General features: G+C 32.1%; 1 protein-coding gene across 1 annotated transcript; it reads right to left on the reverse strand.

The window, feature by feature from the left end:
- Positions 1-4,508: 4,508 nt before the first annotated feature.
- On the reverse strand, positions 4,509-26,922 carry LOC126739995 (something about silencing protein 10). The gene is made up of 8 exons (XM_050445842.1): positions 26,779-26,922; positions 26,613-26,718; positions 26,267-26,551; positions 19,293-19,422; positions 19,123-19,240; positions 18,770-19,071; positions 4,713-4,858; positions 4,509-4,652 (listed from the first exon to the last, which is right to left on the reverse strand). The coding sequence occupies exons 1-8, from the start codon at positions 26,793-26,795 to the stop codon at positions 4,560-4,562; spliced, it is 1,197 nt and encodes a 398-aa protein (XP_050301799.1). The 5' UTR covers positions 26,796-26,922; the 3' UTR covers positions 4,509-4,559.
- Positions 26,923-27,986: the final 1,064 nt, after the last annotated feature.

The following is a 27,986-nucleotide window of genomic DNA, read 5'->3' on the forward strand; positions in this document are numbered from 1 at the left end:
ACAGGGGCGTAACAATTACAATATATTTTAAGCTATTTCAACATTCCCACTAGCCCAAAATATACATATATAAACAACTTAATCTAACTTTACAATACCTAACATATCTACAAAACGGTAATGCTTATTAGAATTTAAGCTTTTCGTTAACACATCAGCGGGCATGTCAGTTGTCGGTAAATATTTTAAATCTATCTAATTTTTTACAACAGCCTCTCTGACAAAATGGTGTCTTACATCTATGTGCTTAGATCTATTGTGAAAAATAGGATTCACAGATAACTTTTGTGCACTCTGATTATCATTATAAAATCTAACACAAATACACTCGCTTTCCGTTAACTCTGAAAGAAGGGTTTTTAAATAAATAGCTTCTTTCGTCGCTTCTGAAATTGCCATGTACTCAGCCCTAGTACCTCAGCCTTAATTCCATACTTAACAACGCAACAGTTTGTTGCTTTCTACTTTCCCAGGATATCGCAGACCCAGAAAGTTTAAAACAAAACCCTGTATAAGACTTTCTGTCACAGGAACTACTTGCCCAATCGGCACCAACAAAACCTTCTAGTTCAGCACTATCCTTAGAAAACTTTAAACCATTACCCTTTGTCTGTTTTAAGTACCGCAGAACCCGATTTGCCTGGTTCCAATGACTTTCATCAAAACAGTTATTAAATTGGCTTAAATAACTAACTGAAAATGCAATATCAGGTCCCGTTAATACAGCAATATACATTAAGCTACCTATTAATTGCTGATATGGCATTTTACCTATACAATTATTTACAGGATTCCTAACTAAATTAATATTTGTCTCTAATGGAGTTACTACAGATTTTCAGTCATACATCTTAAAATTTTTTTAACAAACACTCAATGTACTTCTCTTGGTCTAAAGTAATACTACTACTACTTTTATCCACTGTAACTCTCATTCCCAGACAATCTTTAATTTCCCCTAAATCCTTAATTCTAAAAATTTGCTCTAATTTAGATTTTAAATCATTAGTTTCGGACACATTGTACGAAAAAATGAAAAAATCATCCACGTACAACGCAACTGTGGTTAAAATATTACCTGAACCCTTTGTATATAAACACGGTTCATATTTTGACCTGCAGTACCCAAGATTTACAAGAAATTCATCAACCCTTGTGTACCATGCTCTCGAAGATTGTTTTAGGCCATAAATGGCCCTTTTTAACTTTAGCACTTTATCATCACAAGTACCAAATGATTTAAAACCCTCGGGTATGCCCATAAATACATCTTCTTTTAAAAGGCCATTTAAAAAAGCAGTTTTGACATCCAGATGGGATATATCTAAAATGAGTTTTGCAGATAAAGCCATCAACAATCTTAGAGTGCAGTGCCGTACTACTGGGGAAAAAGTTTCGTCGTAATCGATACTCGGTTTTTGCGTAAACCCTTTCGCAACTAACCTAGCTCTGTATCGCACATTATAATCACTGTCACTTTTTCTCTTAAATATTCACTTGCACTGTACAATAGTTTTGTCTTGAGGAATGTTCACTAGTTCCCACGCGTCGTTGTCTTCGAAAGACAACAAAGACATTTACCTTCTTTATCTGGGCGCGATAAAGCCACTTCCACTGTTAATGGATCATTTTCCAAATCGGAATTCTCCATGCAGAAATAACTGGTAGCGCCCTCAATATGTCTGGGTTTAGGAACCCGTTCTGACCTTCGTAACGCTACAGGAATTTCTTCTTGAGAATTGACATTACTGACACTGGAACTATCACTACTGAGACTATACATCTCACCTGAACTCTGATTTGTGTACTGAGAATCTTCATCAGTTTCAATTTCAACACCTCCCACTGAAACTGATATTCCCTCCTCACCAATCACATCGACAGGAACCTCTTTTCCCACAAAAAAATTCTACATGGTTTTTAGGATTCCCCATCACAGAAACATCCCTGCTGGTAAACACAGTATTTTTGATTGGATTAAACAATCTATAGCCTTTTACAGTGTCGCCATAACCCATCAAAATACATTTTTCCGACTTTTTATCTCATTTAAGCCGTTTCTCTTTTGGAAAATGCACCATGACTGGACTTCCAAAAATTCTGAGATGACTTACATCGGGTTTATTACCAGTCCAGAGCTTGTATGGAGTTTTCTGCAAACCTGCTGCCAACGATCTATTGCGTAGGTATACAGCCGTGTTTATCGCTTCCGCCCAAAAACACTTCTTTAGATCAGCGTCAAACAACAAGCGCTTCGCTTTTTCCACAATGGTTCGGTTCAATCTTTCTGACATTCCATTCTGCTGAAGTGTGTACGGATTGCTTTTCTGGTGTATGATTGCATTTTGTTCCAAAAAGGTTTTAAATTCTTTAGAACAAAATTCACCACCGTTATCCGATCTAAGCTTTTTAATCTTATGGTTTGTCTGATTTTCGGCCATTGACTTGAGAATTGTTTAAAACAATTAAACACTTCATCTTTTGTTTTAATAAAATATACATTTAATAAAATTCCATTTTAATAAAACCATCTTCAAAGGTAACAAAAAACTTGGCACCACCCAAAGATTTGTTTTCCATAGGACCACACACGTCGGAGTGTACTATTTCCAACAATTCTTTAAATTTGTACCTTTGTGTTTAAACGGTAATCTGTGTTGCTTACCTTCGCAGTTTGACTATACTATCTGGAGCACTCCTGGATATATAAGCCCGTTGACCAACCCATTTCTCATTTTATTTAAATAATCGCTGTTAATGTGTCCAAATCTTCGATGACAAACTTCACCAGTGACTTCGGTTGCCGCAATAAAACATTTTTCAGGTTGTAAAATGTTTAATTTGTATACGCCTGCCACTAAGTCAGCTGTTCCAATTAAAACACCTATTTTGTTGTATATCTTGCAACAATTGGCTTCGAACTTAACAATATTTCCATTTTTTTATCAGCTAGCTTACCGATAATAAATTTGTCGTTAATTCGGGAACACATAACACATCTTTAACTTTAATTTCAAAATGAGATTTGTCAACAACGGTTGTAGTATTTACATCACCAGAATATTTTACGGGAATCTTAGTTTGGTCAGTAACTACAATTTCCTGTACACTTACTTGACTGTTCCTGTTTTCAAGCCATTCCTGCTGAGCTGTCAAATGCGAACTTGCGCCTGAGTCAACATACCAATCAAGTTTACTAAATGTGGTACTCATAAACACTACACTAAACGCATTCGACGTTTTTGCTTGAGTTTTCTCACGGTAGGTGCACTTATTTTGAAAATGTCCTGGTTGCTTACACTTATAACACTTAAGCTCCTTTTTGTTATGCTTCTTATTTTGTGGAATAAAGTTCGATTTACCCGCAAACGCACTGCCACTACTTCCGGAATCTACTTGCATATCCAACAGTTTAGTTTTTATGCAATCTGTTGTGGTAGCTATACCTGAATGTTCAATCGCCATAATCATGGGGGCATACTTTTCCGGTAATCCTGCTAACAACAACGAACCAATCCAATAGTCGTCAATTTTAAATCCCGTACCGCGTAACTTTTGACTAATTTCCACGATTTGATTCATATAATCAGCCATCGAGTCGCAACTGTCTAATCGCGTCGAAATTAAACTTCGTAACAAACCGATTTTTCTTGTGAAACCCTTATCGTCAAAAAGTGATTTTAATTTTAACCACAAATCAACTGACGTTGTTCTATCCCTAATGTGAATATAAAGAGATGAGTCGATTGTCAAAATCAATTTAGCCGTAGCCTTCGCGTCATCTGCCTCCACAACTTCCGATATACATTTGGATAACCCTTCCAAAACCAGAACGTTCTCGACAGCAAACGCCCAATCACCGTAGTTTTCGCGTCCCTTCAATTTAGGAATATTAACTAGGTAATTCGCAGCCATTCTTATGTTTTAACTGAAAACTACTAACGCGTACAAACTGTTTTATTTAAACTTGGAATTTTCGTGATTCTGGGCCCATAACCTATTGAAATAAAACGCACACGTTGGTTTCTAAACATAGAATAACATTTACAAGTATTGTACAAAGAAATAGGATCAACAAGTAAAAGGACAAAAACAGATGTGTACCATAAGTACCTACTCGAAAAAGATTCGTTACAGGAGCGTAACAATTACAATATATTTTAAGCTATTTCAACAGCTTTTTATAGATAAGACAGTTTGGCGGGAAAACAATAAACATGCAGTTTTTCCGTCTAGTAGTGGTTTTTACAACTGTAATTACCAGAGCATGGCAGTTTGATGGTTACAACTTTTGGGAACTACAAAACTTACGTCAAAATCAACTTAAAAACTCACGAAAACTCAATAAATTAAGGACACTGCTTCAAAACAATACTTATAAGTTCCGCGCAACGGTTTCCATTTCCCAGAGCACCCTCCACCAGTAGGCCTATTGTTACAGATGCAATGGTCATTATTCAATATAGGATATTTTATTTATAGGTATTTATAACAATAACTCTACTAAATTCATCTTTTGGTAAATACATATTTATTGGTAATCTAATATGTTTCATTTATTAGGATTTTAGTTTTATACTTTTCTTTACGGAAGTCTTGATACCGGATATTTCTCCACTGTATCTACTAAGCTCCTTTCTTGGTTCTCGAACCTAAACAAATTTATAGATTACATTATAGGTATTGGTTTATAAAACAACAATATAACTTACAGCGCCCTTTCGTTTAATCAAAGCTTTTCTTAGTTTTAATTTGTATTTGACCCTTGGGTTCTTGAGTCCCTTCTTTCTTGACTTCCCCTCTAATTGAGTTCCTTTGTTTTTGGCTATTTGATAGGTTATGGCCCTTTTACCTATATCTGTAACAAAAAGTAAACAGTTGAAAATATACAGTGCATTAACGATGAAAGAAACAAATTTATTTAAAATTAAGGTGTTTTTTTCTTCTATTTTTCGGACACGTCGATTAGCATTATCACTTGCGCGTTTTATTCACAATAAAAATTTTCTATATAGGGTACCTCTAGTAGCACTATGGCGTCAACATTAATTGTTTTAAATGGAACACCCTGTATATTATGACATTTCACAATTCTGCGATATATTCTGAATACTTTTCTGTAGAGCATACCATATGCCTAAAGTCAGCAGTTTGTCAAATTGGACTTAATAGCCTAATGAAACATACGATATTGAAAAATACAAATTTATACAATATTTTTGCAATTGATGTTCAATCTGTTGTCCATTTACTTCAATGCATTTTTGAAGTCGATATTATTGCAAAATACTTAACCTATATGAGTGCATAACACAGATAACACAAAAATACTTGTTCTTGTTTTCTCTGATATGCACAGATTTCCTGTTAATAAAACCTGCTTACCTCTAATAATTTACGCAATATAGTGGTCCTGAATGTGTGGAACCTGCACCTTATAAATTTAAATCTTACCGTCCTACAGATTGAAATCAGAAGAAATTCACAAAATAGCGCACTCAAAAAATTGATTTTTTTTTACACATATAGCACTCCTATACTAAAGTTCAAGAAAAAGAATATCCTATCTGGAGAAAATCCATAGTAAAATTAAGAATCATGAACGAAGAACGAATTTTAAAAACTTTTAAAGAAAACACCAGAAAATCTCGAAATCAGAGCTTAATAGACCGTCTAAAAGCCCGTCAAATCTATCCGTCACTATGAGTCAATCTTAAAGTTATTAAAGGTATGGAGAATCTTAGTCATGACGTTTTAAATTTTGAGAGTCTCTCTGCCGCACCTTCACAATTTTGCTCACATTTTCTTAAAGAACGTGCCACTCATCACAGAAGTTAATTTAGACAATTTATTTAATGTAATGACAAAAGTTCTTTAAAAAAAGTATGTACATAAAGCTCTTATCGTAACAGAAGACTTTATTGTTCATTTTAATGAAAGAGGAACTAGCCCTCTAAAATGTTGTATTTTTTCAGGTGCTTCTTGGTTTCAGTGGTTCTTAAAACACTAATCAAACACTGAAAGATTCACTAAGCCAGTTGCTTACTAAGCCATCTTACTCACACCTCAGACCACAATGGTTTTTTTTTCAAACCCAATATTTATCCAGAAATTCTCAAACCAGAGTGTGTTTTAGACTTAGAACATTGAAAGGCTAGAATTAGTAAACAACAACTTTGTTTGGGTGTTTTGTTTACACACATATGCATCGATTGTCTGTTGTCAAGTTTACATGCATTTTCAAAAGAGGAAATTTTCAGCTATATATCAACACATATCATAATGTTAATTTTAAGTTAAACTTATGGTTGTTAGATTTTGGATTAAAAATAAAAAGTAAAAATTAAATATATGGTATTCTAAGCGCAAAAAAAAATCTTCAAAGCAAACAAAATTATTAACATTCTGATTCCTAAAGTTTCTAAAAAAATTGAAATGGCAACACCGTTAGCAAAAGCTGAGGTCATCTTGACAAACGGCTTTGTGTTTACATTCGGCATTTGTAAAGTTCTGTATTTTTTCTTTCGTTTTTGGTTGAAAAAGGAAAAAGGTTGAGTCATTTCAGTGTTTTGGTGAATTGTTACGATAATAAAAAGTTGTGTTGTTTGTGCCTCACCATCGGAAAAAAGGCGATTTAAGCCGATCTTTTTACAAGTAAATACCGGTATTGTCATACCATCATATCAAGGGACAACCGTCATCATAAATGTAGAATAATAAAAACTTATTAAGAAATCTATAATAAATTTCATCATATTTTATAATAAAAAAAATGCTTCATATTCTATTAATGCTATAAATGCTTATTCTGCTTTTCATAATTTAAAATTTAACTGATCAAAAGCTTAAGCTTATGAAACTACTGGTTATTTGTGTTAAACTGGATGAACCCTAATCTAAATATGTTAAAAAATTTAGTTTTAAATTTTGCAATTCCATTGCAAACGATTTAACACCTGACTCAGACAGCAGCAAAAATTTTTGTTAAAACATCTTCAAATAGCCAGAAATAAAAACAATTATGCCAAAGTATTTAAAAACAAACTTATCGTAAATGGCGAAGCATTTACTATAGAACAACTAGAATCGACAGAGTCTGAGGTTCAACATCTGGAAGAACTTAACCAAACTTTCCAATCAGGCATTTCCACCAGTTTTTTCTGATGCAGTACCAAACAAAAGCAACGAAACTCCAGAAGACAGAGAGCCGACAATAGGTACGAGAACAAGATCAAATTCTATTAACCCATTTTTCACCAATGATGCGAAAACGCAACAGTCATATTAATTTTTTTTATAATATAAATAAAATAAAAAATGAGATATCTAACGCTACTATAGTATTTACGAAGGTTGAACTAAAAAGATTTTTAAAACAATCAATAAATAAATCAGTGTTTTGATTTTTAAATTTTTATTCCAATTCAAGCAAAATTTTATGTCTAAACATACTTTCGAATATTATTGTTTATTATTGGTAAGCATAATATAGGCGAGATTTGTTTAGCTGAATCGTATCGCTAACACATGTGTGTATTTACCTTTTTTTACTGACAACAAAAACATGTTACAAATTCCAAAATACTTGACTCCCAATTATAAATGTTGCGAAAAGGCATCACTGGGAAAATACGTTATCTGTATTTTGGTCGAAATAGCGCTTGAGTTGCCAACGGTATTAGCTAGAGATATTGCGGTTTAGGCTTGTGTGTGTGTGTTTATGTGTAAGAAAGTTTTTAGTAATGTTGAATTTTAATCGGTGCTAAGTGTATGTGTATTTTCGAAAAACATGCCTAAATTCCTTACGCAAAAAGACCTGGAGAGTGCTTTATATGAAGTAGTAGATGAATTGGAAGCAGAACATTCCGGAGATGTTGGTAAGATCTACTAAGTATTTTTGTTAGGCCTGTTATGTAGACGGAAACTATTTTAGTTGAAATTGATGCTGTTTATATTCCTCCAGAACCAGATACGAAGAAAATATAGATGACGATGTAATTGCTGTAAACGAAAAAAACAGTCAAAATGATATGGACATAGCGGGCACATTTGAATTACAGATAAGACAGGACAATGAATTTGACTGGGATTCGTCTAATGATGAGAGTTTGGCAGAAAAGAAACGGAAAATCGAAAGGTCTAACACCAGCCAATTTCAAAGTAGGGAACCAAAATGGAAAAAGGGTTCAATTCCTATAATGATGAGGTCCCAGCCTATTTCGAATGAAGGCCCTGCGCTTGAGAAATTGGTAGATTTACTCCACGGACAGTCACCTTTAGACATTTTCTTTTTGTTCTTTGATGACCAAGTATTAAATCTTATTGTAACATTTTCGGAAAAATATGCAAAAGACAATAATCGACATGATTTTGAGTTGGATAAATATGAATTACTAAAGTTTATAGGACTGCTAATATTTACAGGTTATCATAAACTACCACAAACACAATTATATTGGTCAACTGATGAAGACAAGGGGATGGACATTGTGAAAAAATGTATGAGTCGAAATAAATTTTACAATATAAAAAACCTCCAATTGTCAGAAAACGCACAATTAGATAAAAATTACAAGTTTTGTAAGCTTAGGCCATTTTTTGATCTCATAAATCAGAAAATGTTGCAGTTTGGTATTTTTCACACTGTCTGTCCATTGACGAACAAATGGTTCCTTACTTTGGCAGGCACTCCTGCAAAATGTTTATTAGGGGTAAACCCGTTAGATTTGGTTTTAAATTATGGTGTATTTGTTCGTCAGACGGTTATTTATATCAGTTCCTTCCATACGCAGGAGCAAATCCAAATAAACAAAAATCTGTATTAGGTATGGGTGGGCAAGTTGTTCTTGATTTATTGTCTATAGTGAATGACCCAATGAAGCATCAGGTATTTTTTGATAATTATTTTTCTTCGTTTCAATTATTTTCATATCTTACCGATAAAGGTTATTTTGCGAGCGGAACTATAAGGGAAAACAGAACCCTCCGCTGTCCTTTAGAAGGGAGCAAAAATGTTTCTAAACAAAAACGCGGCTACTACATTTTGGCACATGACACTGTCAGTGGGGTCTCATTAGTTAGATGGAACGATAATTCAGTGGTCACAGTAATAAGTAACCATCACAATGACGAACCATTATACAGAGCTAAAAGGTATGACCGTAAAGCAAAAAAAGACAATCCTATTCAGCAACCTAATGGTTTCAAGATGTACAACAAATTCATGGGGGGAGTAGATCTCCACGATAACGGGATAGCCAATTATAGAATAGGGATATAAGATATACAGCAAAAAAACTTCATCTTACATCTAAAAATAATCAAATAGACATTCCGGAAACTCTTAATAACGCCACTCATATACATGATTTTTTTTTAGAAACAGATAATGAGCCTAATACAGTACCAAATCATCTCATTGACTTTTATAAAAACAACAAACTAATTACTCATATTAATTTAAAATTCAAATTAATTACCCATGAAAATTTGTTTAAAATTATTTCTAAAATAAAATCTAATGCTGTTGGCGAGGACCTTTTATCAATAAGGGATATAAAATTGTGTCTACCCTTTTGTGCGGATGCTATTGTAAATGTTATTAATTCTTGCATATTAACTTCAACTTATCCAACAATCTGGAAAACTGCAAAAATTTTACCACTACCTAAAACTAACGATCCAAAAACCCTTAAAGATATAAGACCAATTAGTACACTTTCTGCTATGTCAAAAATATTTGAAAAGCATATCTACTCACAAATTGAGTCATTCATAGAACAGCAAAATATAGTCCCAACCTGCCAATCTGGTTTTAGAAAGAATTTTAGCACATCAGCACTAATATCGTCAATGATATAAGAGAAAATCAAGAACAAACAAATAGTACTTGCATGACACTTTTAGATTTTAGTAAAGCTTTCGATACGGTACATCTTGAACTGTTATTAGCAAAATTAAAGTATTATGGATTCTCTACAGATGCACTAAATTTGTTACAAAATATTTTAACCTTTAGGTATAGTTACGTAAGTACAAAAAAAGACTCTACAATAATAAAGTCGGATCTCAAACTTGTCAAAAAGGCAGTACCTCAAGGATCAGTCCTTTCTCCTCTGTTATTTGCCAGTTATGTAGCAGATATGTACAGGAGTGTTAAATTTTGTAAATTCAATCAATTTGCCGATGACACCCAACTTACTATATCTGTAGTGAAGAGTAATGTGATAGAAGCTAAAGAAAAACTTACTAATGACTTAGACCAATTATTATTATATTCAAAGAACCATAATTTAAAATTAAACGCAAATAAATCTAAAATTCTTATAATAAACAAAGATAAACAACTTCGTGAACAAATTGAACAAATATTTCAGGTATCTTTAAATAATAATACTATACCAGTCGTTCAAAATGCAAAAAATTTGGGGGTTTTTTTTGACACAGACTTATCTTTTCAGCAACACATAAATAGTAAACTTTCCACTGCATATTTAAGACTTAAAAATATTAATTATATTAAAAAGTATCTACCTCAAAAACAAAAATATTTTTTATGTAATTCTCTGGTTCTGTCCCTGTTTGACTATTGTGATGTTGTCTATGGTGACTCGCTATCATTGGTAACTAAAAGGTCCATTCAAAAGATGCAAAACTGGTGTATGAGGTTATCATATAATATATCTTATAGAGAGCATATAACGCCCTATCTAAATGAATTTAAAATTTTAAATATGGCCAACAGACGAAAACAACATTTTTACTGTTTCATACACAGAGTAATAAGTACTGGCAAACCCCCCTACCTTTTAGAAAAATTTAAACCGCTTCCATGAACTACTTTAGGGCTACAGCGTACCGCCAATGACCAAAGCTATATTGTACCCCACCATAGAACTTCATGCTATGAAAAAAGTTTTGCATACACTGCTGTTAAAATGTGGAATAGCTTGACACAAGTCCTTAAGAATTCAAAATTTTTGTTTTTTAAAAATTCAATAAATAAGATCCTATTGGAAGAACAGACTAGGTTATAAGTTTTAAAAGTCACATAAATAAATTTAAGTACTTAAAAAAGATCAATATTATAATAATTTCGATGTTGAGATTTTTTATTTGATTTTTTATTTTTTTATTTCGTATTGTTTCTAAAATTCTGCCACGCCCTGACTTATCCCTAAAATCTAACTGTCATCAAGACTCGTTTTCCTTCTGCGCGCTCCCATTCTCTTCAGAACTCTTATTGTTAATTTGTCCCTTTTTTTTTTGTTTTCTTTTGTTTTTTTTTGGGAATTATTTTATTAAGTAGTTTTTTATTTATTTCTCTTTGCATACTTTATATGTACTATTTTTTTAAATTTATTTTTTGTATTTCTTATAGTAGCTATTTATTAGGTTAAGGGTCCTTTCGCAGGCGTCCGCTCAGCGGTCACTGTTACCGGTTTTGTAATCGTGAATTGGTCCTTTTTTGTCAACTGTATATATTATGTGTAATACTAAATGATACATGTATTTTTTTACTTTTGGCAAAATAAACAATTTTGAATTTGAATTTGGATATCTGGAAAAAAGTGGTGGTGGCCTTTGTTCGTTAACACTATAGATAGCACTTTAGTCAATTGTTGGAAGGTTTATAACATTGTCAGAGACAAAAATATGAGTCAACTAGACTTTAAATCGTACATTGCTCTTCGCCTGATAAAAACTGAATCTTCCATTCGTACATCTATTACTACCCCTAGGGCAGCTCTTGAGCAAAGATATGATAATATCGGTCATATTATCACTAAATCGCTCCACTCCAGATATAGATGCAAAATATGTAGTAGCACAGATTTAACTAGGTACGCTCTAGCGTAGCTAGTTAAATCTGTGGTAGTAGTCAAACGGTATTTTTATGTAAAAAATGCAACGTGCCCCTCCATACCGATTGTTTTGAGCGTTACCATAAAAAGTAAAATTACGTTTTTTTGTTCATATATTTAGCCAATGATGTGAAAACGCAACATGCCCTTTTTTGAATGTGACTTTTTTTCGTGTCATAATCTTCTTTTTTAACCTATTTTAATACATAATAAATATTGCTATTCGAAAAATTGTTGTTTTTTCATGCCCTGGTAAAATATGGGTTAAAAGCAAGCAATCACACACTCAGGAAGAAATGTGTGCAGCCCCATCAATTCAAAAGCTACGGAAGTAATAGACATTTAGGTACTTAACGAATTTCTAAAACCATTGTTAACGCTTTTTTTATTAATTTTAATTTTATCTGTCAATTTTTATAGAATTAATTTTATAATTTTTTTTATGTTGTACCATGTGCATGTTCTTGTATTAGACCGTAAAATTTTCAATTTTTTTTTAAAAATATTTCGTACATTTTAAATGTGTAATATTCGTAATTTTTATTTTTATTTTAAACTGTGTATGTCCATTATTAAAAAATGTTAGTGCGAATTATGTTTTTTTTTTTACAAAATGCGTTAAATATAGAACATTTAATCACAATAGAGAATGTTATTGGGGATAAAATCATTGTTCCTACGCACTTAATTAATGACTTTAATATTTTTAACCAAATAGAAAATATAGAAAACAGATTTAGAATATTTCAATTAAATATTTGTGGAATTAAATTCCAACTTTGATGAATTTCAATGCTTTTTAAAGCAGGCTACCTATGAGTTTGACATTATTGTATTGTCTGAAACCTATCTTATACGATTTACGATTTACAACTCTTTAACTTGCCTGGATATCAATATACATATATATAATTCGGGTGGCTTAATAAATTTGATGGAATATTTATTTATATTAGAGAAACTATTTCACATGAACATAAATTTAAATTTCTTGATGAAGTCAAGTGTGTCGAAATGAATGTCACCGAAAAGAACCAACGGTTTCTACTTACATGCATTTACAGATCTCGGGCAATTAACCAAAAAACTTTTGCTCAAAATTTTGCCAGCTATTTACAAGAAAATGAAAATATTAAATTACATATTATTACAGGTGATATTAACTTAGACATTTTAGGAAATGATAAGAACTACATTGAAGATTACAAGAGTATTTTGTCTGTACATGGTTTTACTTCATACATAAATAGATACACAAGACCTCATTTTTTCGTTTTCGTTTACATAAAAATACCCAGACAATAAAACAAACAAATACAAAAAAAAAGGTAAAAAACCATGGATAACGAAAGGGCTATTAAAAACAATTAAGAATAAAAATTATTTATATAATTTAAGTCGCAAAAACCCTAATAATAATAACTTATATAATGAATACAAAGCCTATAAAAATAGATCGCAAAATTTAATCAAAAATGCTAAAAAAACATACGCAGAAAATTTAATTTCCCGAAATAAAAATCAAACTAGTGCTATTTGGAATTGTGTTAATCAAATTTTTAACAAGCATTTTCGAAAAACAAAAATTGACAAATTAAAACTATCGAGTGGGCAAATTGTAAAGGACAAAAGTGAGATTGCAAATCATTTTAATTATTTTTTTTGCAAAATTGGGGAGACCTATCTTATCTTATTTAATAAATTTTTTTTTTTAAATAAAAAATGCTTTTAAAATAAGTTATAAAAAATGCAGGTCCGTATTTAAAAAAAGGAAGTTGATAGCTATTGCCAAAATACCAAACCAAACTTTTGTAGAGCACAAAAAATTATAAAACTTTGTAATTAAAAGTAAGTTCCTAAAACCAATAGTTTTGGAAATAACAATTAAAATAAAATTTGGCGTTCTTCATAAACCATCCTGTAATTCACGAACTAATAAACATTTTGCAACGATGTAAAAGGATTTAGAATAAGCATCGAAATTGGCAACTTTTTTCTAGTTTAACAGCCCTCGTATCCACCTGGACACCCTGTATATTATATTATTATATTGTATTATATCATATGTATATTATTATATTGTCTTTGCCAAATTTAACATTAATTAGATATTAAATTTCTTGTTACCTTTATACTCAGATATGTTTACTTACCTTTATTCTTTCTATTTTATCATTTCCTGTAATCTAGTTTTTATAATTTTTAAAATCTAATTTTTAGAAATGTCTTATAGATAAATATATAGTTTTTTCCCTAATTATGATTTTTTTAATTAGTAAATAAAAAGTAAAAGCTTTGGGTGCGGGATGGCGTACGAGTAAAACAGTAGTGATAGTCGCTCCGTGAATTTTGCTTCTAAAGTGCAGTTTTTAAAGTACCTAAGTGTTTATTGGGAAAAACTGTGTTGGCCTAAGCATCCCTTGTTCAGTGATCCAAGTTTTAGTTGGTAAACTATAGTACTGCAGCCCAGTGCTATTTTTTATTATCTCTTGCCAAAATGGTTCTTTCGTCGACAGATCTACGTGAAATTAAGTCAGTTGTTGCTGCTGTTTTTACTGAAAAAATCCTCTCTGATATAGCAGAAAAAGTTCTCACAATGGTTGAACAACGTTTTGATGATAGATTGAAAACTCAAAAGGCCGAAATTGAGAAAATTAGAGGTGGTCTGATAAAGTTACAAAATGAAAATGCCACTCTTCGACAACAAATAGATCAACAAGAGCAAAGTGTGCGCAATGACAACATCCGTATTTTTGCTTTACAGCCTGAGGAATCCGAAAATCTGCCCAATAAAGTATTGGATTTATTTAACACTAAACTTAAATTAAAAATTGGACACAATGACCTGAAAAAATGCCACAGAATTGCTTCTAAAATTCCTAGCGACTCACCGCCGGCAGTTATGGTGCGATTCTCGTCGGAGGCCGCTCGTATAGCCGTGCTTAAAAATCGAAAATATCTAAAAAATACGGGTGTGCAAATTAAGGAGGACCTAACTAAATCTCGGTTAGTGCTATTCAAAAGTGCTTCTAGTTCATTTTCACATAAAAATACATGGATTTTGAATGGTAATGTGTATGTTAGAGCGGAAAATGGTACAGTGCACCGCATTAACTCAGAGATGGATATTCATTCAATTAAAAATTGACGTGATTAACAGGTACATTTAAAAATTAAAATTGGTCATTTGGTTTACTGTACTTTTATATAAGTATATGGCTACATATATTATTTATAATTTCATGCGTGTTTACGCTTTTTGTTTATAACGATAAAATGGTAGAAATTGAATTTTTTTTTTCATTTTGTTTTTATAATTGTTTCTTTGGTAAAAACTTGTCTTAGGTATTAAAAATGGGAATGAGAGCGACTCATTCATTCATCATCTGTGGTTCTTAACCTTTAACCATTTACTTTTTTTACGTTAAATAATTTTTATTTGTATATTATTTTTATATATTAATTTTTTATTTTTTATTAATATTTCTCTTTTTGGTATAAAAAGGTGTATGAACACTATACTGTTATAGTGAGGTGTTATATATTTTATAGGTAAATGAGAATTGCACATTTAAACGTAAGATCATTGCATACAAGGTTCAATGAATTTAGATTCCTAATAGAACATCAAAATGTAGCCATTATCTTTTTATCTGAAACATGGCTCTCCAATACCGATAACTCATTGTTGTTTCAAATTCCGGGATACCAATTTTTTAAGAAGAATCGTCAGGGTAGAGGCGGGGGCGTGGCGGCTTATGCAAGAGACAAGTATAAAGTTAATATTGTTTCATTTGACTTTAATATTAATGCTCAATTGGAACTTCTTTTCTTAAAAATAAAAATCAAAAATAAAAATTATGCTTTTGGTGGTTTTTATAAGCCCCCTACTCTTAACTTTAATAGCCTAATTTCTGATTTTGATAATATATTTTCTTTTATATACCCGTGTATTGACGAAGTTTTCTGTTTAGGAGATTTTAATATTAATCTTTTAAATTTTAATAATCCCCTTACATCATTATTTGAAAATTATAATCTCACTCAAATAATTGAAGACCCAACCAGAGTCTCAGCTACTTGCAGCACTCTTCTTGATACAATATTTGTGTCTAATGTGTCTCTGATACATAATAAAGGGGTCATTTGCGCAGACAACGTCTCAGATCACAACTTGGTTTTCTGTGAACTAAATTTAAACAGGGTACCCATAGTTCCTAAACTAATTGAGTACAGGTGCTTTAAAAATTTTAATAACCAACTTTTTTTACAGGATTTATATTTCCTACCATGGGATAGCATTTTATATCAAAATAATATCGATAGTAAGCTAGTAATTTTTAATAATTTAATTCAAACACTTTTTAATAAACATGCTCCTTTTAAAAAAGCAAGAATTACTAAACCTAAAGCTCCTTGGCTAACATCTGAGGTACTTCTTTTCCAAAAACAACGCAATGAGGCATTGAGGAAATTCAAGGCAACAAGGGATATACAAGATTGGGAGAATTATAAATTTCTGAGAAATCATACTCTGGCTACAATTAGAAGAGAAAAAAAGAAGCACCTTAATCTGTTGAGTAACGAAAAAAATAAACGTCAGCTTTGGTCGTCATTAAAAAAGTTTAACATTTGTAGAGATAAAAATAATACCAATATTCCGGAACACCTGTCTGATCCAAATCAAATTAACATCTTTTTTTCTCAATTTCTTCAAAATTCTGCGAATTGTGATGAACAAGTTCAGTGTTATAATAATGGTGTATTTGATAATAGCCTGCATTTCACACTTAATCTTGCAACTGTTAAAGATGTAAGTAGAATTTTAAATAGTATTAAGTCTAATGCGACTGGTGTGGATCAGATTTCACCAAAAATATTAAGGTATTGTAGCCCCTTTATTGATAAGTACATATGCCACATAATAAATTGTTGTATAGAAGCTCACTACTTCCCCGATCAATGGAAAATTTCGATTGGTAAACCCTTATCAAAAGTTGCTAGCCCAGAAAATTATAACGACTTGCGCGTTATAAGTATACTTCCAGTACTTTCAAAAATATTTGAAAAGGTACTTTACCATCAGATGGTTTGCTATTTTATTGATAATGACATTATTCCGGCTACGCAATGTGGCTTTAGGGAGAACTTTGGTACCTCTGTAGCTCTACTAAACGTACTGGATGATATAATGGACGCTATTGATAAGCAACAGATTGCTGTTCTGGTGCTTTTAGATTTCTCTAAGGCGTTCGATACAATAAATCATGCCCTTTTACTAGCTAAGCTTAAATATTATGGCTTTTCAATGGAGTCTATACAGTTAATTGAGTCTTATTTGAATAATAGATTTCAGACAATATTTACAAATAATTCTTATTCTAATCAGGCTCACATTTTGTCTGGAGTGCCCCAGGGTTCTGTCCTGGGACCTCTGCTTTTCCTTGTATATACAGCAGACATTCTTAAGTCCTTAAAAGTTTGTAAAGTGCAAGCGTTTGCTGATGATACGCAGATATATACAACTTTCAAACCTGATAATCTTAAAGAAGCGAAAATTGGTATAAACAATGACTTAAATATAATAAATCAATTATCTAAAAAACATAATTTAAAATTAAATTCCTCAAAGTCTTCTTTTATGGTTTTTGGAAATACAAATAAAATTACAAATATTAAAAGTGTAATAAATGTTCATGTGGAGGGCTCTAAGCTTTCGGTTGTTGAAACTGGACAGCATTGTGATGGACAGTAAGTTGAGATTCAGGGAGCATGTTAAAAAAATTGTTCAAAAATCGTTTGCAGCTTTAAAACTCTTATATAGTAATAGAGATATTCTTAATCTACGTCTTAAACGCAGCCTATGTGAGGCCATGGTGCTCTCTAATTTTAACTACTGTGATTATGTTTATGGTTCTTGCTTAGATAATGATTGTAAAATGCGCATACAAAAAATTCAAAATACCTGTATCAGATTGGTTTATGGCTTACGTAAGTATGATCATATTTCGCAATATTATAAAACAATTAACTGGCTTAAAATGGACAATCGTAGAATTCTTAATTTTTCCACTTTTTTGATAAAAATCATTAGCAGCCCAAAGGCACCTGCGACTATAAGGAATAGATTGTTGTTTAGAGCAAATGTACACGGGGTAAATGTTAGAGCTAGAAATAAGTTAACCATGCCGGTCCATAGAAGTGCTATGTTTCAGAGATCGTTTTCTTACAATGCTGTTCAGTGCTACAATAAAATACCTACAGAATTTGTTGACCTTCGTGCAGATAAATTTAGGAGGAAATATAAAATTTTTCTTATGAATATTCAAAACAATTCTCTTACTATTTAATATGTATCAAATTTGCTGTTTTTTATAGAAGAAAACTTTTGTTGTGTTATATTATAATTGGGAATATTTCTTTAGATATAACATGTTGTTATAATGTTACTTCAAATACACCCTGATCTGGTTCAGTGGAGTAGCTATATAAAGCTTTGTTCAGGTACAAAGTTCAGGTACTTTGTTTTTTTTTTCATCAAGTTTGTAATGAATTTGAGTAATAAAAGACATTTATCATTAATTATTATTATTATTATTAAATTAAAAATCATTTATAACTAATTCGTAAAGAATTATTTGCAGTTTTAAATATACCTTAATAATGTTCAATAAGCTTTTGTAATAAATTATTGTTTCACGCTTTACACATCGTGTGAGCCATTTCCATCTTGCTATTATTTATAAAATAATGTTTAATTTTTAATAAAATTTAATATTTTCAGCTTCATGTATGCAGTTTGGCAATATAATTTTTTTTGGCTTATTTGTAAAAACATCATTGGCATATAAGTAGGCGATGTAACGAACTACAAATCAAGCAATAAAAGATAAAATGTTTATTACCTTCAGTATCCTCACTTGGCTCGCTGTCAAGCTTCATTTTCTTACTAGGTATTGTCTCTTCAATTAAAGGTTTTGTCTTCGAATTTTTCAAGGACTTCACCAGCTCGAACATTTCAGACTTGGCCTCAGTTTGTTTTTCTTCTGATAAAATGCATTCAATTTGCGGTTTTACAATTTCTTCAAAAACTGGCTCAATTTCAGATAGTAATTGTCTGTATTGATAAAGCTTTTGAATGATTGGATGGTTTTTCAGTTTATTATTTCCTTTGAGCAAAAGGTACATATATATGTTTATAGAGTAACTAAAAAGTGCACAAATAAGATTACAATTGCATATACTCAATTCAACGTACTTTAAGATCAATTGGTAATATGTTTGCACTAGATCAACAGTTCTGCAATGTTCCATTTTACCGCTTTTTACTAGTTCCAAAATGGGTTTGAGGTAGTCTTTGGCTAGAGTCATTTTGTCTACAAAAAAATTATTTGAATGCAGGGCCTTCTCAGAATAAGAGATTCTTACTTTTGAAATCCTCTACTAAACTAAAAAACTCTGAGGATTCTTTTTTCAAAATGGCAAGTTTTTGCTTGTTTGAAAGTTGGGAGAGGTCAGTTTTTATCACTTCTTCTGCTTCTTCTTTTTTCGTTGGTTTCTAAAAAAAAATAAAGATAAAAATTTTTTGCCCAACTTATATAAATACAAGGTGTTTTGAAAGGTGAGCATATAAGCAATTTTGGCAACGGCCGGCTCACCGCCTTATCAAGGAGGCCAGAATGTTTATGTTACTCTGGCGTAGTATTATGCTATTTAAGACATTTTGAAGGTTTTGCGTCTAAAAGATTATGAAAAGAAATATAAGAGTGAGTCTATCGATTCGTTTGCCAAAGACCGGAATAATAATTAGTTTTTGTATTTGATACGGACGTTTTATTTAAGGGTATTAATAGAGCAGCGGTGGGATTATAGCGCTCTATTCGAAGCGACTTATTGAATTACAGTGTTTGATCGTTTTTTTTTTTTTTTTTTTTTCAAGTACATTATTGTCGAAAATTTGGTACATGTACACGCATTTTATTGACAAAGCTTCAGAAAATAAATACAATCAAATCAGATTTTACAAAACAAATATAAAAAATTTATACAACATATAAAATGCCTAAAAAAAAATGCAAGAGAAAAATGTTACAAACAAAATCCTTATAAAACAAAATATATGCATGTAGACAAAGGTAGCAGAGATAAAGGGACACATAAAGGTATGTTCAAAATTAAAATTAACAGATTAAAAGCTTAACATCTACTACACAACATCCTCAGCCTTAAAAAAGTCTTCAATCGAATAAAAGGCTTTTAGAAGCAAATATGACTTCAGTTTACAACGAAACTGGCGCAAAGACTGAACACTTCTTAATTCCACGCTAATGTGATTATAAATCATTAAACCGCGATATATAAATGAATCTTTGATAGATGTAAAATGAGGAATAGGAAGGGGAATATTATTAATCTGTCTGGTAGGATAACTGTGATGTCGGATTGGAAAACTGTTCTTATTTTTGAATATTAAACATGCAGTTTCCAAAATAAATAATGATGGTAGGGTCAAAATACGGCTCTCTTTGAAAAGATTACCACAATGCATTCTAGAATGGGCCTTAAATAAACTTCTGACAGCTCTCTTTTGCAGCACAAAAACAGACTGAAACAGATAATTTGAACATGCACCCCAAAATGGAACAGCATACCTTAAATGCGACTCGAACAAAGCAAAGTACACATCACGAGCAACATCTCTCCCCAGTTCATGAACGGTTGCCCTAACAGAGAAGCAGCCAGAAGCAAGTTTTTTATTTAACTTTATTATATGGTCAGAAAACTTTAAATCTTTATCAATGACTAAACCAAGAAATGCAGAATTGTCTACCATGTCCAATGCGTTCTCACCAAAATCAAGACTCTCAGCTTGAAAATTGAAACCAATAATATGGGACTTTGACATATTTAAGCAAAGTTGATTGGAATCACACCATTGCTTTAATTTCAGGAGATCGGCTGCAACATTTCTGACAAGCTGCTTGGGATCTTTATTCGACCATAAAACCGTTGTTTCGTCAGCAAACAATGTAAAATGTCCACATATGCTAAGAGTAATAAGATCATTAATGTATACAAGAAATAGAAGGGGACCAAGAACTGACCCCTGTGGAACACCACAATCCACAGACTCCCTACCAGAAAAGTCACCATTAAGGTACACAGACTGCTCGCGACCAGACAAATAGCACTCAAACCACTTCAGTGCAACATCCCTAACTCCATAAGCAGAAAGCTTCTGAAGCAGTATCCTATGACTCACACAATCAAAAGCTTTGGACAAGTCACAGAACACCGCCGCAGTCGCCTCTCTTCCATTAACACCCTGGAGAAGTTTGGACAAGAAATCAAACATAGCGTCAGAGGTGCTTTTCCCTGACAGAAAACCAAATTGTTCATCTCGAAGAACCCCTTCCCCCAGAAGAAACCTTAAAAGACGATCCTTCATAAGTCTTTCAATTAACTTAGATAAAGTAATTCAAAATAATCATCCATCATTCCCAAAGAGACTTAAGTATATGAATAAAGGGGAGGAGAAAGTAAACTCAAAGTCCAAGTCTCATCAATCAAGCGTCTATTTAAAGGTTACGCGTTTCGCCGCATTAGGGCATCATCAGACCTATAATAATATATAAATACAAAAAACTGCACACTGACTCACACTAACATAAAAATAAAATAACTTTATACCATCGTGTATCGTTATAATCAATATTATAGTCAATAACGATACACGATGGTATAAACTTATTTTATTTTTATGTTAGTGTGAGTCAGTGTGCAGTTTTTTGTATTTATATATTATTATAGGTCTGATGCTGCCCTAATGCGGCGAAACGCGTAACCTTTAAATAGACGCTTGATTGATGAGACTTGGACTTGGAGTTTACTCTCTCCTCCCCTTTATTCATTTAGATAAAGTAGACAAAATTGAAATCGGCCTATAGTTGGATGGACTAGAACGATCACCACCCTTATAAAGAGGCAAAATTTTTGCTAATTTTAGGCAAAGAGGAAATGTGCCCGACTGAAATGAAATATTAATAGCATCAGAAAGAGCCTGAATAGCACTCAAAGGAAGTTTTTCCAATAAATTCACTGAAATACCATCGTCACTAGATGCCCTTTTCTTTTTCATCGATCCTATAGTGCAAAAAATCTCCCTGGGAGTAGTGGAGCTGAGGTAAAATGAGTTTCCACTAGTGGTAGGTAAAAATTTGAGAGGGTCATAAGTGGAAGAGAGACCCTTTGTGAGGATATCAGCAACCGAACAAAAGTACTTATTCAATATGTCAGAATCAATCTGCACCTCTTGAGAGCCATTACTTCTGGACACAACCTCATTAACAATTGACCACGCTTCGCGTTGCTCATTGGAGGAATATTTCAAACGTTTGGAATAATAGAGTCTTTTCGCCTCACACACAACTTTCCGGTAAACTTTTCGATATCTCGAGAATAGCGACAATACAAAATTATTTATCGGGTAGAACTTTTTTAAAATACCAAAAAATCTAAGATTACGACCGGAAATGCGAATACCAGAAGTTAACCATCTTTTCCGGTCCCTAAATCGATTTTTTAATGGGTGAACGGAAAAGTATCTATCAACTAACTTTGAAAGAGATGCGTGAAATGAAGCAAGAGCATCCTGCTCACAAAATATTGAGTCCCAATTAAAAGACCGACATCCTGCATCAAAAGACCGGAAGTTCCTTGTGCTGTAAATTCTACCCAAACCTCTGGATTTGTATCTTTTTCTGAATGGCACCTGAGCCAGGATGGCATTATGGTCTGATCAAATACATTACAAATTACATTCTCCTGTATATTGGAGGCAACATAGTCAATGGTTGTTGATGTGGTACCTGTTACACGCGTAGGGCTATTAACATGCATAGAAATATTAAAAGAGGAAAGCAAATTAATTAAATCCAATGTAGCCCTATTCTCCCCATCTTCAAAATCTATCTATTTTAAAATATGTTTTCAAATAACCTCACAAAAAAAATAAAAACGATTTTCCAAAATTTCGGTATTTTCCGAATAACTTCGTACGTAGTCGGAATTTTTTAAATTTTAAAACGGCATTTTGTTAAGCATAAGAATACGCAACTTTGCCCCAATTTAACCGACCCTGTATCTCTTGCGGTTTCCGAAATCCCAATGATGTGGCTCGAATTTGAAAAACACTTTACCATAAAATTTACACACATTACCTAAATTAATCATAACAAAACAGATTGAGAAGAAAAAAGCATCTTTTTGATAAATTTCATTAAAAAATAAGTAAAGCTGTCAATAAAACAGAATTTAGAGGAAGTAAATTAAATTATTTAATAGGAAACAAGCTTTCATAAAAGGCCTGTCTACGGGTATTAAAGTACCATCGGGAAAAGAAAAAAGACTTATAATCACACATATTGGAAGCGAAGAGGGATTTTTAAAAGAATCATCGATCAGACAGTCGATCCTTTAATTATAATGTCAAGAGGTGATGACAGTTCGTCAGATGACAAAGAAGACTACAATCTATTATAATTTAAAATTGTTATACACTGTTCAAAAAGTGCCAGATCCAAAAGTGACATTTTCAACTGTTTTACTCTACATATTATGTTCAATAAATTTGTGAAAAAAATATATTATTCCATTTAAACAAAAGTAACTTTCTAAAATAAAATAGCATTTATAAGTACATTAATTATAAGGTAAAAAACAAGTCCCAGTTGCACGCCTTTGGCGAACCGTTTTCAATGTTTATCAGTGGGTAACAATGGGCAAAACTCATAAATTGACCCAAAACCGGGTGGCACTACCTGCAATCAACGAAAAGAAAGAATTTTACATTGAAACTAATACCCAACTAAGGTAGTGGCATAAAATTTTGGTGGATCACCAGGTACCACTTTTGCATACCTAATGAGGTTTTATTGCTCTACACACTTCTGAAATAGAGTATAAAAGTTATATACACAAGATTTCCTACACAACAATTATATTCTAAAGAAATTTTTAATATACACTCAATTTACATATTGTCAACATGCATTTATACACGTAAATCAGAAAAAATCAAGAATTATGTTAGTCATTCCTACACAACCCGAAATAATATAAACAGACACCTAAAAATACCAAACATAAAAAAAACTATAGGGCAACAACTTTAGTAAGGTCTGTAGAAAATGTATTTATTCAAATATAGATAAATTTAATTTTTTTTAAATAGTTTTGGGAAGGGAAACTTTATTGGAGAATTTTTGTTTTGTTTAGTTGTAGATTATGGTTAATTATATTTTATATTATTACTAAAATTTTGTGATTTCTCAGCATACACAAACAGATGTTACAACATCTAGGTGTATGTTAAAAACAATGACTGTTAACTATTATTATTGAGTATAATTAAGTTAAAAAAAAAATCAAAATTTTGTTATAATTTAACCAAAATGATTAATAAATTTGAATTTGAATGTGCAGATCTATTAGGTCCATGGATCAAATCATATTTTTATTTAGTAAAGCCCTGTTTACAAGCATTGATTTTGAGAGTTAAATTATTTATTTATTTATTTATTTACAGGATGTCCCCATTCTAACAAAATTACAAAATAAATTATATCCTAACCCTAAATGTATATAATTATTCTGCCATCAACAAATATATTAATAAGATATTGTATAATGAACTTATTCTATTAAATAACCACATTTTCTATAAATCAACAATATATATATCTAAATGTATATAAATATGTAGCAGCCCAAGATATACAAATAAGATAAAACTTTCAATAACCAAAAACTTCCAAAAAAAATATAAAGCAACTAAAAAGAATTATACATTTAGCATTTTCATCAAGGACTTTTGTAGGTCGTCCTGGCTTTTGCTTGGGAGATTCCACTTGACCTGCTACTTTTCTTTCCCACAACAATTTGAAAATGGTGGACTTTCCAATTCCACTCATTCGAGAACATTTTTCAACAATAGGGTAATCGTGTTTTATGCAATCATGTACATTTAAAATAATAACTTTTTCACTCAGCGATAGTGGAGAATTTTTAGTACATCTTTTCGTTGGACTGAATACCTCCATTTTTTAAACATTGGGATAATAATATTGTGATTAACTACAGCGTAGCAGTGACTACTAACGTTTAAAATATGATTTAAAAGTATTTATAGTCTGTATATATTACCTGACCCCATTTTTGCATGTTACAAAGCGTTAAAAGATAGGTACCTATACAAAAGGATTAAAAATATTTATTTAGTATTTAATCTCTTTCAAAATATTATTTAGCATTTAATTCGTGAAAATTAAATTCATAAATATTATAAGTACCTGCGCCTATGAACTACCACGAAATGTAGCCAAACAGAACGGAATTCTCCAGTTTATTGCTCTATACACTTCTGAAATAGACTATAAAATAAAGTTTTGTACTACATTAAGTTGTTTTAAACAATTCTTGTATAGACCTCCCCAGGCAATCACCCCATACCTTAACAAGGACTCAACCAAGGATTTATAAATTAAAATTAGTAATTTTTCAGTTAAAATATTTCTCAAAATATGAAATCGATAAATAAGTTTACAGATGTTTTGTGTTAATTTTAGAATGTGTTAGTTCCATTTTAAATGTTTATCCACAATGATACCCAGATATTTAGTAAATGAAACTTCCTTGATATCAATTGATTCAAGTTTAATTTGTTGAAAGCTGGGGCGATTAGCAGCTGTTATAGAAAATGCAATATAGTTTGTTTTTTGACTATTGAGACTTAATTTAAAAGAATCCAACCAGTTCTTGACTGTGGCTAGACCAAGTTCTGCAGTTTTTTTTGTGTCTCCCCAAGAAATTCCGTGAAACACCGCAACCGTGTCATCTGCATATGATATCAGTGACCCATCATGAATTTTAAGATTGGTAAGATTGTTAATATAAGTTATAAAAAGTATAGGTCCAATAACTGTTTCTTGTGGAATTCCAATTTTTATATAAGATGGTTCATTAATCTCATTATTTATTTTTAAAGACTGTTTTCTGTCCCCCAAGTAACTTTCAAAGACCCTTGACACTGGACCTCTAATACCATAAGATCTTAAAGTATCTAGCAAAAGCTCATGCAGTACAAGGCCCAGTACAGTCAAAGGCCCTTGCTAGGTCCAGAAACACTGCCAAACACTTTCTATCGCCATCAAAAGCCTGATTCGGATGTGCTGAGCTCCCCAATGAAACCAAACTGTTTTTGTGTTAATACATTATTTTTTTGTAAATAGTCAATAAGTCTATCTTTCAAACATTTTTTGAAGAGCATTGTTAATGTAGCTTATGGTAAAGACATGTAATTTACTTATTTTCTATCTGAATCTGACACTTATGTTTGGACTCACCTTTAGCACTACATCTAAGCTAAAATCATTGTCATCTAGCTGTTGTATAAGTTGGCTTTGTAAATTTTTCACTTCCTCTTCTTCAATTTCAGCAGCATGAGCCTCTTTACCCCAGCCACCATAGTCTGCATCCACATAATCTGCTCCATAATATTTTTTCTTTTCTTTACCCCATGCGCGGACATCTGGTAAATCATCATCATCCTGTTGTCCCTCAACATCACTTAAAGCAATATCACTTTGATCTGAAGAATCATTATCTGAACCTACACCCAATACTTCAACCTATTAAATAAAAAATTATATGAACTAGGAATAATTAATAAAACAAAATGTGTTAATTTACTTCAGAGTCTGATTGTTCATCTAGCTGGTGTTTGTCACGAAATTTTCGTAGTTTTTTCTCGTCTTCGGAGCTGGAAGACAATATATCATCTTCCTCGTCCTGAAACCTAAAAAAATGCTTTTATATTATGGAACATTTTGGGTTAAATATAAGGAACGAAACACACCGTTTGCGAAACGGCATTTTTAAAACTTAGAACAAACACAACCTAAATATCAACCACCACCAAAATATAAAAAAAAAATCAAAACAAACAGAAAAAACACGTGAGTAAAAAGTTGGGTTATGTTTTCAAGTAGATTTTCTCTAAGTGCGGGTATACACGATCCGGTTTCAACGGATGCGGTAGAAACGGATGCGTTTCTACCGCATAGGATATACGCGATACACACTGCGTTAAAAACGGATAGGTATTAAAAAAAATTCAAAAATTTGATTGCTTCGAGACTTTCATCGGGAAATAATGTTTTCATTGCAAGATTCTTCATCAAGAATTATTTGTGGTCTTGAAGCAAAAGATTTTTTGCGAGAGTCAGTATAACGTGAAAACATTGAAGGCATCCATATTTTGAAAGTGGTGTAGAAAAAAATCGACAAATTTCATACAAATATTCGGCAGTATCATAATAAGTTTTTTAATTATTACAGAATGTCTAAAAAATCATTTGGCGAATTGTTGACTGTGTTAAAACAAGATATATAATGTAATAATTTGGGTGAAAATAACTAAAAACGCGCGTTACAACCGGAACGTATATCGCGATACATTGAAGTACGTGTGTTGCCCAGGATGATCCGGTTATCCGGCGCGCGGTCTTGCCGCAGCAAGCTGCGGCGCTGATCCGTCTATCCGGCATTGACGCATCCATGTATCGTCTTCTATTAAAACCTATGTGTTGTCGTGACGATCCGGCGCCGGACCGTTTTCGCCGGACCGTTCATACCGGATCGTGTATACCCGGCCTAAAGGTACGGTCTGTTTTGAGCGAGTAGTCGGGGTAGGGATGTACGATCCAAATCGATTTTATTCAAAGATCGATCTATTCCCCCAAAAAATCGATTAAAATCGATCGATTTCTTTCCAGACGATCTTTTCGAGAATCGATCTAGTCTTTCAATTCTCTCAAAAAATCGAAGATCGATTCCTAAATTATCTTACAAGTTTATTAGTAAAAATAATAGAAACACAGTCATAGGAAAAATAAAGGAAAGGAAGCTCCAACTAACCGTGCATAATTTAGTTTTAATCTTACTATCCACCGATAGATGGCGCTTTCAATTTTAAAGGAATCGAAAGCGGGGAATTTTTGCCTGGGAGACACAAAATTGCAAATCTGCTTGAAGACAAGTATACTGCTTTGTCCAATATCATTA

The sequence above is a fragment of the Anthonomus grandis genome, chromosome 8 (assembly GCF_022605725.1).
Source record: "Anthonomus grandis grandis chromosome 8, icAntGran1.3, whole genome shotgun sequence".
Taxonomy (NCBI): domain Eukaryota; kingdom Metazoa; phylum Arthropoda; class Insecta; order Coleoptera; family Curculionidae; genus Anthonomus; species Anthonomus grandis.